Source organism: Salarias fasciatus, chromosome 7 (assembly GCF_902148845.1).
Source record: "Salarias fasciatus chromosome 7, fSalaFa1.1, whole genome shotgun sequence".
In the NCBI taxonomy this organism is placed as follows: Eukaryota; Metazoa; Chordata; class Actinopteri; order Blenniiformes; family Blenniidae; genus Salarias; species Salarias fasciatus.
In genome coordinates, this window is record NC_043751.1 from 21,764,059 (window position 1) to 21,777,587 (window position 13,529).

Sequence of the window (13,529 nt, forward strand, 5' to 3'; positions counted from 1 at the left end):
TTTTTATTCTTATTTACAAAATAGAGAAGTGCTTGGTTTAAATGATTTTAAAAGATGTACTTGAGGGGGGCTGCTGTGAAGAGTGGTCCCTTCCTTTATTTGTGATACTGGATGCTGTATTGTGTGCCCTGAAATGTATTTTTGTACTAATAGACAATTTATTATGGCACATCAGTACTATTTTTCTTTTGATATGATAACACTGCTTCAACCCAATACTAGTTTTATTTCCCGTGTGGCTGACATTGTTTTTATTTATTTCGATTTTTCTTTGGTTCAATTTTTTTTTTTTTTTTTTCCTTTGCAGCACATTTCTAAGTATACCACTGTATTACTAAATAAATTCATTTATAAAGTAAGTGCTCCTTTGAATTCTCCAGTTTGTGTTGTTGCTTCAGCTTTCCAGATGTTTTTTTTTTTTTTTTATGTCTTGATACACCCAAACGCTCATCTGCCAGACATTCTTTCGAGGCTTCAGGATTTCTCCACTGACCACATGTTGAAACACTCACAGCTGTTTCCTGACATATCCTGTCAGTTGAGTTAACTGACACCCTAATTATTGGTATTGGGTATTGATTTCACTCATGCAGTGCTACCGGTGGTCACGTCTTGAGGTCACAGTGGCTGTTCTGTGAAAAGTGACCACTGCAGATTTGGGTCAAACTGCTCCTCTTCACAATAACATCAGATTGACAATGATCAAATGAGGAGCCCAGCTGCTCAGGAGCGTCATGTGTTTCAGATCTGCCCAGAAAAAGTAATCAAGAGCACATGGATCCGATTCTAAGCTATTTCAAGCATTTGTTTTGGAACATTTGAAATGTATTTAGGGGGGAAAAAAGAATTGATTCAGACTTGACGCTTTATGTCCCTGTGGGGTCTCGGTGTGGATTCCAGCTGAGTCCTCTCTCGGAGAGTCGGATGTGTCCTGAGGCGACTCCATCACTGTCTAGATTTCAGGGTGTTACTGTGATGGAAAGTGAGTCATTCACTCACTCTTGGGTCGTGATGCTTCAAGGACCTGCGTGTTTTCTGTACATCTCTTGGTTTTCTCTCGTTGGCCTTGATGTTGAAAAGTTCAGTGTAGTGAGCTGTTTGGCAGAGATATGCAGTCTCACAGCGCTTTTCTAGTTTTTAATGTGAAACAAAACTTGTGCAAGAACAAAGTGATTCTGAAAGTCACATGGAGGCTCACATCCTGCTGCAGTTTGCTTACAACTGAAATTTGATTTCCCTAAAGTTCAATTCCCTTGCATGCAACCACTTGCTTCGTATCAGAAATCAGTTCCTTTTTAATCAGATGTTTTTATCTGCGTCCCTGCTCCTTGGAAATCTGTTGACTAAAAATGAAACGGTCAGTGAAAAAGTTAATTGAGTTTTTATTCAATAGTTTAAAGGTGCAGAAAGTAAGACAAGATATTGATGGAGACGACAGATTGTTCAAAGGGAATGTTTCTTCAGTGACAGGTGAAAAATGGGAATGATTTTAATTAATTTCACAGTAAATTTCCTGCTTATTGTACATTATTGTGCAATAGAAATAGTTTGATTTGATTCGTACCTAAATTATTCTAATCTGTAGCACTGAGACAAACCTATGATTTACATCTTATTGGCATTTAAGAAATATATGATTTCACAGTTGTGTTAATTTCAAACATATTTTCAAATGTGACATTTCATCATCCAGCTTAGCTGAGTTTCGATTCACAAATGAGCTGATTCGTCCCAACAGCGACTCCTGCAGCTCCTGAGTTAAAGTTTAATCTCCCTGGAACTGATGGCTCTGTAGATCTCCTCAGTCAGAGCAACGTAAGTCCTTTTATCAGTGTCCAGGAAGTATAACTGATCCTCTATATGAGCAGGGTTGAATCCCTCCTCCACCAACTTCGCTTTCTTCATCTTGAATGTTCCAGTGAACTCCAGGCACGGCTACAACACAGTATGAAGGTGAAAATTTAGATCAACACAGAAGAGAAGCCTCCATGACCAAAGGCCTGTACTGCAAAGCAGGATTAACATACTCAGGAAATCTCTCCATTAAACTGGTTTGACTTAGCCAGACATTCAAAATCCTGATAAGCGGGATTGTGAAGCAGGTTATCTACTCGGTAATTCAGCTCAGGTTTTGCCAGACTTTATCAGTGTGTGCTTCTATAAAAGGGGATGGTATGACTGATTGCAAAGACAGAGAAACCCCAAAGAGCAGCGTACTTTACCATGGAGAAAAAATTTTAAAAACAGAGGTCCATGCATCTGTGTTGACAGGATTTTTTAAGAAAGGGCAATTAATTTTCCAAGAGATCTGATTTTTCAGGAGGCAGTTATGTTATAATTGCTGATCTCTCATCCTGGACATAACCTGCACCGGGGCAGTTGACCTGTTCAGTGTAAGTTACCATGTTGATTTTTTCCCCGGTCAGAAGAGGACCAGTGCCGTGCATCAGAAAACCCAGGGTTAATCCCTGAAGATACCTCGATAAGAAGCAATCCAGCTTCATAATACAAGCCTCAAGTCTCTTTTGTAATCTGGTAAATCCACAGAAGATGACACCTTGTCCTTACCTGAATCCTGATGAATCTGGGTCTTGCGTAAGCTGGGAGGTGATTGGAAACCTGCTTGTAAGTGTCTGAACAATCAAAGTCCTCCCCTTCTTTCAGCGTGATGGCTGCCATGCCGATCCGTCCCTCATGACCTTTTCAAGATGGTTGAATTCACAGAAAGATGAGACGAAATGAAAAATCCACACCCCACATTCAAGTCCTGCAGAATGTTTGTACCTTCAACTTTGACACCATAAACATTTGCCTCTAACACGCAATGAGCCATGGTGAGAATATCTGCAACCTCGGATGTGGCCACGTTTTCTCCTTTCCATCTGAGATCAACAGATGATCAAGAATAAGTCAAGAGGAAACTGGTTCAAGAGGCAACAAATGAAAAACTGAAAAACAGTACGACAGAAACTGAGTGGTCAAACCTGAAAGTGTCACCAACACGGTCCTGAAAGTACACAAAGTTTTCCTCATCGAACCGCAGCAGATCGCCCGTGTTGAAGTACAGATCTCCTTTTTTCAAGACGTCTCGGAGGAGCTTCTTCTCTGTCTGTTGCTTGTTGCCAGCGTAGCCACTGAATGGAGACCTCTGCGTTATTTTACTCACTAAAAGTCCCGTCTCACCTGATAAAGAAAAGTGTGAAAAACATCAAAGTCCCAAACCCAAAGTTTACAGATTAATACTGTGATACATTATTTAAATTAAATACTTAGACTGTATCTCAGTATTGAAAACACACACACACACAAGATATCCTTTGTCAACTGAAATTTGTTTTTTAGTTTGAAAATGTATAAAAGAAAAAAAAAAACAAGGTTTAAAGGTTTCTTAGTGCCTCACCTGTGGCTACTTTGATGCACAGACCATCAGAGTTTCTGACAGGTTCCTCCTTCTCAACATCGAACTTGATAAATGCGTGTGGGAACATAAACTGAGAAGGGCAAAACAAAAATGTCATCATTTGTTGGAGATGACTGAAACAGTTTCATCAATCATTATCTCTATGATGAAGACTGTAATTGTGCATTAATTTCACCTTAAATGTCTCAAACGTCACTTTCAGAGAATCACCATTATAAAAATTGTGTTAATGCATAAAAAATTGTTTGTTTCACTTCTTTGTGATTGTGACGGCTATGAATAGGTTTGGCAGTTCTGTAATGTTTAAGTTAGTTGCATTAGAGGGGCCTCAGATGTTAATTGCTTTGTTTATGGATTATGAGGTACATTCTTTATTTTTAACACTAATAAAACACTTAACAGTTTTATATCCTAACACAGTGCCAATGACTAAGCTGAAAGCGCTAAATTAATAAATTAAACATTTATGGGTATCCTGTGGCTATTTCACCCTTTTTTTTTTTTTTTTTTTTTTTCTTTCTTAATTGGAAATCACTAAATTTGCACATTCCCAGTTCAACTTCTGGCCTCCCTTTGCATGATGTTTTGAGGAATGCACTGACTGAGCCTCACCCTGATTGCGCAATCCTTCACAGGCCGTTAAATGAGAGCGAGCTACCAACTCTGTCTCTTCAATGAAATGTTTCAGAAAATGTTACGATATTCCCCATGACTTCATAGAGTTAGGCTGATTATTGCACTGATGTGAACTGAATCAGGCAGTGGAAAGGCTCGAGGTGAGGCAGGCAGTTCTTCTGCCTCATGGTAGGGGGAGCTTGAGAGTTCAGAGACTCTTATGTTACAGGTGCAGTGGAAGTGTCCACTTTTGTATCAAAGAGGATTATAAATCCAGTGTCAAAACTAATTTCTAAACTGGACTTTCACTTGAAACAAGAGGTAAGAATTGAAGGAATTTTTGTCACCTGCATTAGAACTCAATTCCTAAGTAAGCATAGCGGCTCTACTCCGAGCTCCTCCCTGGTGACTGAGCTCCTCACCCTATCTCTAAAGGAGTACCCAGCCACCCTACGAAGGAAGCTCATTTCAGCTGCTTGTATCCGGGATCCTGTCCTTTCGGCCAAAAAAATCAAGAGCTTCGCCTTTTGACTCAACTTCGTCTTCACCACGACGGACTGATACAATGATCTCATCAATGCAGACTAGGGCATTAACAGAAACGTCTACATGTCGACTTCCGTCACACAAGTTGACAGGGCGAGGTTTCTCCACCAGTCTGGAGAGAGCAGACCACCTTCTTCTGGTTGAGTACCATGGTCTCAGATTTAGAGGTGCTGATCTTCATTGCCGCTGCAAACCGCCCCAGTGCATGTTGTAGGTCCAGATTCAATGATGCCAACAGGACAACATCATTTGCAAAGAGCAGAGACAAAATCCTGTGGTCCCCGAACTGGACCAGCCACCGGTTTCTTCCACAAATTCTGTCCATGAAAATGACGAACAGAACCGGTGACAAAGGGCAGCCCTGCCGGAGTCCAACATGCACCGGGAACAGGTCCGACTGCCAACAAAGTGAACCAGACACCTACCTCGGTCATACAGAGACGAGATGGCCCTTAACAGGGGGCCCCGGACTCTGTACTCTTGAAGCACCCTGCACAAGATGCCTCGAAAACATATCCACGATCCAAATCCAAATCCACAAAGCACATATGGACTAATTGGGTGAACCCCCACAAGCCCTCGAGCACCCTGTGAAGGGTACAGAGCTGGTCTTGTGTTCCACGGCCAGGACAAAAAAACTGCATTGTTCCTTCTGGATCTGAGATCCGACTACCTGTTGAATAGTCCTCTCAAATATCTGTCTTCAAGTATTTCTTGGCCCTGTCTTGATGTTTCAACTTCTGTATCTTGTTGAGTGTTGAGTGGTGGTGAGATATTAATCCTCCTTAACTTGGCCTTGTCTCTGAGCTCTGAACACCTTGTACTTTTGGGTTCTGAGGAAGGTTACAACTGCGGAATTTGCCAGTGCTGGAAGACAAATGTACTTGTACCTTCATGCTTGACCTCTCATGAATCCTTGCAAGTTAATTTGTGTGTGTGGTGTCTGTGTAGCTGCTTGGTTTCCTCACATTAGAAGGGGTGGGGCTTGCTGACGTGGGGAGGTGTGTGCACTGGTGGCAGGATTGATAAACGCGGAAGTTACCTGTCAAAAGGGTTTTCCTGGTATGACAGCTGTTGCTGCCGTGTGTTTGGAAATAAACTCCACTCGCACCGAATTCTTTTTTCCTTAAAGTTTTTTTTAATATAAACTGTTAAATTCTTGCAACAAGGCAATATTTTGACTTTTCAGAGTCACTTTATTCTGTTTTCTGGCATATTTTTTCAATGGGAAGTTAATCTGACTAATAACTATGCACACTTTGATATGTTGTGTTGATCTCGTGAGGACACACCCTCACTTATTACACAAACATAACCTGTTATGCTCAAAACCTCCTTTCTTCATACCTGATGCAGAATGTTCCTTCGTCCCACAGCACCGATCTTGGAAGTGTAGTTGATGAACACAATGTTTGCTTCAGTGGCTGCGTATACCTCTCTGACTTTTATATCCCCGAAGCGATTCAGAAATTCAGACCAAACGTCACTTCGGAGTCCGTTGCCGATGGCGATTCTCACTTTGTGGTTGTTCTCATTGTCTTTCTACAAACAGTCAAATCAACAGTCACAAAACATCACATTCATCAAGAAGTGATCATCACAGCTTGTTCAGAAATGTCCGTACTTTGGGTGTGTTGCAGAGGAAACGCAGAGTTTCACCGATGTACTGCACCACTGTCACATTATACTTCCTGCAGTCATCCCAAAACTGAGAGGCTGAAAACCTTCTCTTCAGAATGACAGTTATACCTGCAAAAACACCAAATCACACCAGCATGATCTCACTGTGATACTCCCAAACCATCTGTGGAGATTAATTTGTATCTTCAGTCATGAAGATTGTTACCTCTCCCCATTGCTCCGATCGTTCCAACCACAAAGCCTGCCAGGTGGTACAAGGGCAGGTTCACGTAGATAATATCCTCTGCAGAGACTCCACATGTAAACAGCGAGAAGGATGCACCCCATAACCTCCCATGAGTGATAATGGCAGCTTTGGGGAAACCTGACAAATTCAAAAATAAAGAAATACTAGTGTTGCATCTTGCTTTTGTTCGAAACACAGAGATAGAGTCTCAACTGTCCATAGTGTACTCACAGAGTATCCAGAATGTGAACACTGCAGTATTACACAGTCAACAGCCAGCACAGTATGTAATGTAATGGCAGAGAAATTAAGCACCCAAATCACTACTGATCCACTGGTCACGTAAGGAAAGCAGGGCCTCGCGTCAATCCATAAACTGTTCAACCCTATTACTTGTGCTTGCGTCTTTTAAAATGTCCAATTGAACCAACTGTTCAGAAGTGCTATGTTTCCACCAACCAGTAATGTTGCAGGTGACATAGTTGTCCGGATTTATCGCACTAGCATACCTAGTTTTATGACTCCTACCATAAAGGGTGTGTTGACCAGTGTCTACTCATTCTCAGGACACTCCAGTACTATTTCTTCAAATGTTTATTTATGAAAAACAGCTTGTCCTTCCAGGTAAACAACAGCTCAGCGTCACCGTTCAATATCGACATCTGACCAAAAAGTAGATCCGGCATGTAACACTAGCGCGGAAGTACTCCAGTGTACCCTACTTGTTGAAGTATAATTCCACAAAACGTGCGAATATAACAAAACTTCAACATAGATACAGGGAGGAAACGCCAGCAAAGATGAAATATAAATCAGATAATGATAAAATGGTAACAAATTCCGCACACCTCCCACTCGGGCTACGTGTCATTGACTAAGTAGGCTACAACAACTAGTAGGGTCACAGAACAAAGCACACAGAACATAACAAAACCCTTGGGTTTTGAAATTAAAAACAGCATACATTCTCTGAAATAGGTCCAAGACATTTACAGAGTCCACAGTCTTAAGCTCTTCCAGGTACTTAGGGTGGAGCACGAAGCCCCTCTTGTTCCTCTACTGGTAACAATACCAACAGCCTTCTTACGTCCCTGTGAAGAACAGTGGAAGGACAAGGTTCCAAGTCTTTCGTTGCCTTGGACGGGCCGATGGGGAGGCTATAACAAGTCCTCACCTTGAGATCCTGGACAACACGCTGATCATCAGAGCGCACCTCCATAACACAACCCAGCCTGAATAGTCCCCAGAGGGTGTTTTGGTCCGCCACCCAGACCAGGTCACCAACAGAAACATTCCTGGCTGGGGCATGCCACTTCTGTCGCAAGTGAGGCCAGGCCAACTGGCTCCAACGTCTCCAGAACTTGCTCACTTCCACCCGGACTGCGCGCAGACAACTGAAAGGGTAGGCAGGGAATCCAAAGCCCTGGTTGTCATCTCTGGGCCCTGCACGCCCCAACAGTAAGGATTTTGGCATTACAACATCCACAGTCTCCTCTTGAACCTGAACTGAGGCACCGATCAGCCTCTCATTGGAGAGGATGGCGGCCAAGTAGAGGAGGGTTTGGAACTCCAAAGTGGTCAGGTTACCATCCACACCAACGCTGCCCAAAGATCTCTTCAACACGCGAAGAGCTGCCTCCGCTGCCCCATTTCGATGTGGTGAGTCAGCTGGACTAAACTCCCACACCCAGACGGTTCCAGCCACAGCTGCTCTCCTTTTGAACCCCTTCTTTGTTGATTTCTGCCAGGAAGCTGTGGAGATCCTCCAGCGCTTGTTTTGCCCCCACGAAATGATACCCCTGATTGGACCAGAGCTTCTTTGGGTGACCCCTCAAGGCAGTGAAACATTGATACGTATTGAGAAAGCCTTCCGTTGACAAGTCTTCAACCACATCTGCATGGACCGCTCCATGCAGATGTGTGTGCACTTCAGGTTCATGCCAACAAGATGGCACCAACTTCTGGTAGCTTAGCCGCTAACGTAGCCGCTAACTTAGCAGCTAACTGCCAAACTTCAAACATTTATTGCAGCAATCGTCTTATCCTATGCTGTCGCACTAAACAGTCACTGTTAGAGTCACTCAAAACACAGTAGTTGACCAACCGATGTCTTGATGTTGATTGGCCAGGAAGCGCCGCCGGGCTCCATCTAAACGCTGGCACATTGCTCTTGACGCTGTCCGACCTCTGCTTCTCCGTCACAGGGCAGGCTTAATGTCATTTACTGGATGGTTTTATCGCACTAGCATACCTAGTTTAATAACTCCCACCGTAAAGGTGGTGTTGATTCTATGACACAGTGTCTACTCCTGCTTCGGGCACTCCAGTGCTACTTCTTCAAATGTTTATTTATGAAAAACAGTTTGTCCTGCCAGGGAAACAACAGCTCAGCGTCAATGGTCAACATCGACGTCTGACCAAAAAGTAGATCCTGCACGTAACAAAAGCACTGATGTACTACAGCGTGCCCTACTTTTTAAAGTATAATTACACAAAAGGTGAATACAACAAAAGTTCAACATAAATATGGGGAGGAAACACCAGTAAAGATGAAATATAAGTCAGATAATGATAAAATGGTAACAAATTCTACACAAAAGTATGTCATTTGTATTTACCTTTGATAAAACTGTCTATTGATCAGAAACCAACACATAAAGACCCACACTGTAATCACCAGTGGTGGGCACAGCTAACCAAAAAGTTAGCTTCGATAACCGTTCTTCCGCTAACTGAAAAGTTAGCTTCGATAACGCTAAACCGATAAACTGCTAAAAGATTTAGCCGAAGCTAACAATAACCGCTAACCGCTAACGCCTGGTTCACACAGGATGCGCCGCTTCCACGCGCCGCACACCGAGTTTTGGATCGGCACCCCTGTTAACCTATCTGACAGTTCATACAGGAGGCGTGGGGTGGCACAGGGTAGCGCCGTGCGGAGCGGCGTAGCGTGACCGCTGCGCTCCTCCCTATTTTCTCCGCGAGCGCCGAGAGCGCCATAGGGGATTATTTGTTGACGTCACGCCATGGTGCAAACACGTACACGAGTCATTCAAATACCCCCGGAATCTTGAGTTTCGGGGCTTTGTAACAGTTTTTGAATCGTTTCAATCGGACAAACGGATCGGGAGTTATATGCATTACAAAATTCATGTTTTTTCGAAACAATTTTTGGCGTTTTTTAACTGCAGAGAAGAGACTTTTCATTACTTTGCACAGTAGGAAGCACGTACGAGAGGCGTTCAAGTACCCTAGGAAACCAGAATCGCTAATTTGTAAATTTAGCGGAAGCTAATTAATCCGCTAATGTTTTTCAAAGTTAGCTGAACAGCTAATCCGCTAATGAAAATGTTAGCTTCGCTAATTAACGGTTAGCTGATTAGCGGACTGCGCCCACTGGTAATCACACCTCCAGGAAATTTACAACCAGTAGAACTGAATGATTTATCGTTTTCTGATCGAAATTGCATTTCAGGCTACATTAGCATCTATGCTAAGCTAAGAGAGCAGATGAATTGAAACAGTGAAAAAGACGCTTTGGTGATGTATTTAGTGCTTTATCCTTCCGTGTACTGCTGCATGTACTTCAAGCACATCCTTTGGTCATTTTTTTTCATCCCAGAAACTGACAAAAATGTCTCCAGCTGGGATGTGTATGGAATGCTATTGGGTCGTTTGCATCTGAGGGCGGGGCTTAGCCAAAGGTCTAGAGCAGGACTACTCAACCCTGGTCCCCATGAGCTGCTGTCCTGCATGATTTAGCGCTCTCCCTGCTTCAGCACAACTCAGTCTGACGCTGATATCTCGATCATTCCTGTAAAAAAGCCCAGAAACGAACCCCTCATTGCAGTCAGGTATGCTGCAACTGGGAGAGACCTAAAACATGGAGGACTGCAGCCCACAAGGACCAGAGTTGAGTAGCATGGTAGTTAACCAGCAATTTGTAACCGAAACCTTCTTGCTGTGAACCAGTACCCATACTTCTGTACTACAAATACACATCATCGAGCCCACATTTGCCGAACTGATTATGATGATGTTGCCTGTTTACAGCTGTATCACTGATCACATTCTCCACAGCAGAGGAAGTTCTCTGGTATACCTGTGGTACCAGATGTGTAGATGTACACAGCCGTAGTCCTGATGTTGACGTTGGACCTGAGGGCCGGAGACAGTGGCTCATTAGAGGCCTGGGAGATCTTGACAGACAAAGGGACGATGTCAGGCACGCTGCAGCTGTCTGACAGGATGAACACCCTGATACCCTGCTCCTTCAGCGTGGGCAGAATCTCCTCCACAGCATCCTGCAGCTCTGCAAATACAGGAAAGTCTGTCACTGCTACACAATATGTAAAGGCTGCTCTGTACATTGGCTGAGATCAAGTTAGAAGACCCTCTGGGATAGCAGTACATGTTGAGAAACACATTGCTCAAATGTATGTATTTCTCTGTGGGAGACACTGCAGTGCCATAAGGCTAAAAGAAAACAAGTATTCAGTGACAAAGAACCTCAATGAACTCAGTCAGATAAGTGGAGCAAACACAGAGAAATACCATTATAATATTCACTCCTTAATCCTGAATTGTTTTGTTGGTGTATATTTTCTGGCTTGTCTTGAAATATTTACTGTAGTTTAAGTCAGGAACACACAGCTACTTTTGATCTTGAGCTGAAGGAGAGAGCTCAACAAAAAGGTATTCACAAAGCGTAATACACATCATGACTGTTTCAGTCACTGCAGCAAACGATTTCTGGGCCTCCTGCAGTACAACGGAAACTTTGAGCTTTTTCACCAGAGGGTCAAGATTTTAAAGCAACACTAAGGAACTTTCAGTTTTTTTTTTATTTTGGCGGCGCCAGTGGACAAAAGCGGTAGTGTTTTGTCTGAACGAATACTACAGTTCCCATGAGGACTAGCGCACGGTGTCGTAAAATGCTGCTCCCGGTGGCATGCTGTCGGACTGAACTCGCCTACATTTGTTTCTAGTGGCTGTGTGAAGGATGGATAGCGACGAGGTAATGAATGTAATGGTGGCTAAACAATGCTATATCATGATGTGACGCATGCCGTAAAGCAGTCCGCACATTTGGAGTTTTTTAGTATGCAGGGTTCCTACCACCCTCCTCACAGCTGCTTAGTCCAAGTGAAAGCAATACTGACGCCCTCAGCTCGTGACAGAGGGGTCATTCAACTAGTTGTAAGTCGATGTATCATCACAAAAGATATTAAAATGTTTTGTTAAGGTTGAAAAGTTCCTTAGTATCACTTTAATAATTGACAAATCTGAAATAATTTCCTTATTTTATCATCAGTTTAGGTCAAAAGACGAAGTCATATATTCAGTCGAGCACTGACATGAGGTGAGTTGCTCGCTTTCATCTTAGTTAAAATCTCCTTTAATAATCTCGGTAACACTTTACTTGAAGCACCCCTGTATAACACATTATAAGTACATTATAGCACTGTACTGTATAACTATAGTTATAAACACTCATAAATGATCACAATGCTTTATAACATCAGGACCTAACCCTAACCCTAACCCTATTTTTATGAATACTTACCTAACCCTATGCTGTATAGTGGGTTATAAAGCATTATGGTCATTTATGAGTGTTTATAACTACTTATAACGTGTTATACCGGGTGCTTCAAGTAAAGTGTTACCATAATCTCTTTCCAGGTCGCTCAGACATGATGAAACAAGAAGCATCAAGGCCATCACAAGTATATGAATGACAAGCACCACAAATGATTATCATGAAGCAAAACAGTCAGTAACAAGCTAATCTATCTGAAACTCATGCTGGGCAAAGTTACTATTAGTTAAACACCCCTGAGAAGAGGATAAAATTGTTTACACAAGTTAAAAAGTAATGACAGGAAATATGACGCATTCGATGTTATGTTCTCTTAAATGTGGCCAGAACTGAAGCCAGAGAGGGGAAGAGTTCTGACATTTTGAACTACATTGTGATCAATTAAAGCAGTACAACTTGAAAATACTCATAAAGCTCTGTTCTCAGGTACAATCAGGATTACCTAAAAAGTATTGGCACCCCGTTTCGTCTACCAATATGAAATAGTTATTTTGAAAGTATGATTCTCCCACCAAAATTCAGATCAAGTTTTAATAATAGTCTAAATTGTGGATCTGGTCAGAAGCTATTTATGATTTCTAAAAGTATTCAAGTAGATTGTGGTGCTATTAAACTGTTGTTGTTTCTTCCCTCGTCTCTGAGCACGTGTCTTACCTGGACAGGTGAGGAGCACTTTGGCTCCACAGCAGGAGAGACAGTGCAGCAGGGACTTGGATCTGATGTTGAAGTTGAGCAGAGCCGCCGGGCAGCCCAGCTTGGCCAAACCGAGCCAAGTCCACACGAAGCTGGGCTCGTTGGCCAGAAACAGAGCCACTGAGTCGCCCTCCTGGAGCCGGACCTCAGCCTGCAGAGCCCGGGCCACCTTGTTGCTCTGCTTGTCCACTTCTCCATAGGAATACGCACGGCCTTCGAAGTGAATGAAGACCTTGGAGGGATGTCTGCTCACCGCATCCAAGAAGTGGTCCACGATGCTGTAAAAAGGCTTGGACTTCTTGTATTTGTTCATCCTGATCATGACTCTGAGTCTCTGCAGCATGTAGGCGCAGTCCTGGAAGAAGTACGGGAATCGCTCTCTGAGGAGGAAGAGGACGATCAGCGCCAGTCCGGCTGCCACCGTGAAACACACCAACATTTTAGCAGATGAGCTGCAGCCAGACTGGTGTCCGTCTGATTCTGAAGAGGTTACTGCAGTGACAGTTCATCCCCCGGAGCGGGAGGCGGAGCTCTGTGCAGCTAAACTGTGCGTGTTATCAGTCCACACTAAAAAAAAACAAAAAACAAAACAAAGTCCACACTGTCCACACATTTAGAATAGAACAGAATAGAATGCATTTATTGTCATCATACATGTACACCGAAATTTAAAAACAACTCTTTGGTGTAATAGAGTGATTAAAGTAGGGAAAAAAAGAATAGCAATAAATAATACAAATATATACACACAGAGCAGCAAAAATACAAGGGGGGGGGGGGGTGTA

At 43.0% G+C, this 13,529-nt stretch overlaps 1 protein-coding gene across 1 annotated transcript; it reads right to left on the bottom strand.

Annotated features, from left to right (window-relative positions):
* Positions 1 to 1,758: 1,758 nt before the first annotated feature.
* Positions 1,759 to 13,183, bottom strand: LOC115392542 (very long-chain acyl-CoA synthetase-like). The gene is made up of 10 exons (XM_030097230.1): positions 12,706 to 13,183; positions 10,552 to 10,761; positions 6,429 to 6,587; positions 6,207 to 6,331; positions 5,930 to 6,124; positions 3,401 to 3,491; positions 2,985 to 3,183; positions 2,785 to 2,882; positions 2,569 to 2,699; positions 1,759 to 1,935 (listed from the first exon to the last, which is right to left on the bottom strand). The coding sequence occupies exons 1-10, from the start codon at positions 13,181 to 13,183 to the stop codon at positions 1,759 to 1,761; spliced, it is 1,863 nt and encodes a 620-aa protein (XP_029953090.1).
* Positions 13,184 to 13,529: the final 346 nt, after the last annotated feature.

Bases quoted from the DNA above. Each gene is read 5' to 3' on its own strand.
- LOC115392542 (XM_030097230.1), bottom strand. From the start codon at position 13,183: ATGTTGGTGTGTTTCACGGTGGCAGCCGGACTGGCGCTGATCGTCCTC. The intron at 3,184-3,400 runs GTGAGGCACTAA...TTTCTTTATCAG, and splicing joins GTGCATCAAAGTAGCCACAG to GTGAGACGGGACTTTTAGTG. The intron at 2,883-2,984 runs GTTTGACCACTC...TGTTGATCTCAG, and splicing joins CGTGTTGGTGACACTTTCAG to ATGGAAAGGAGAAAACGTGG.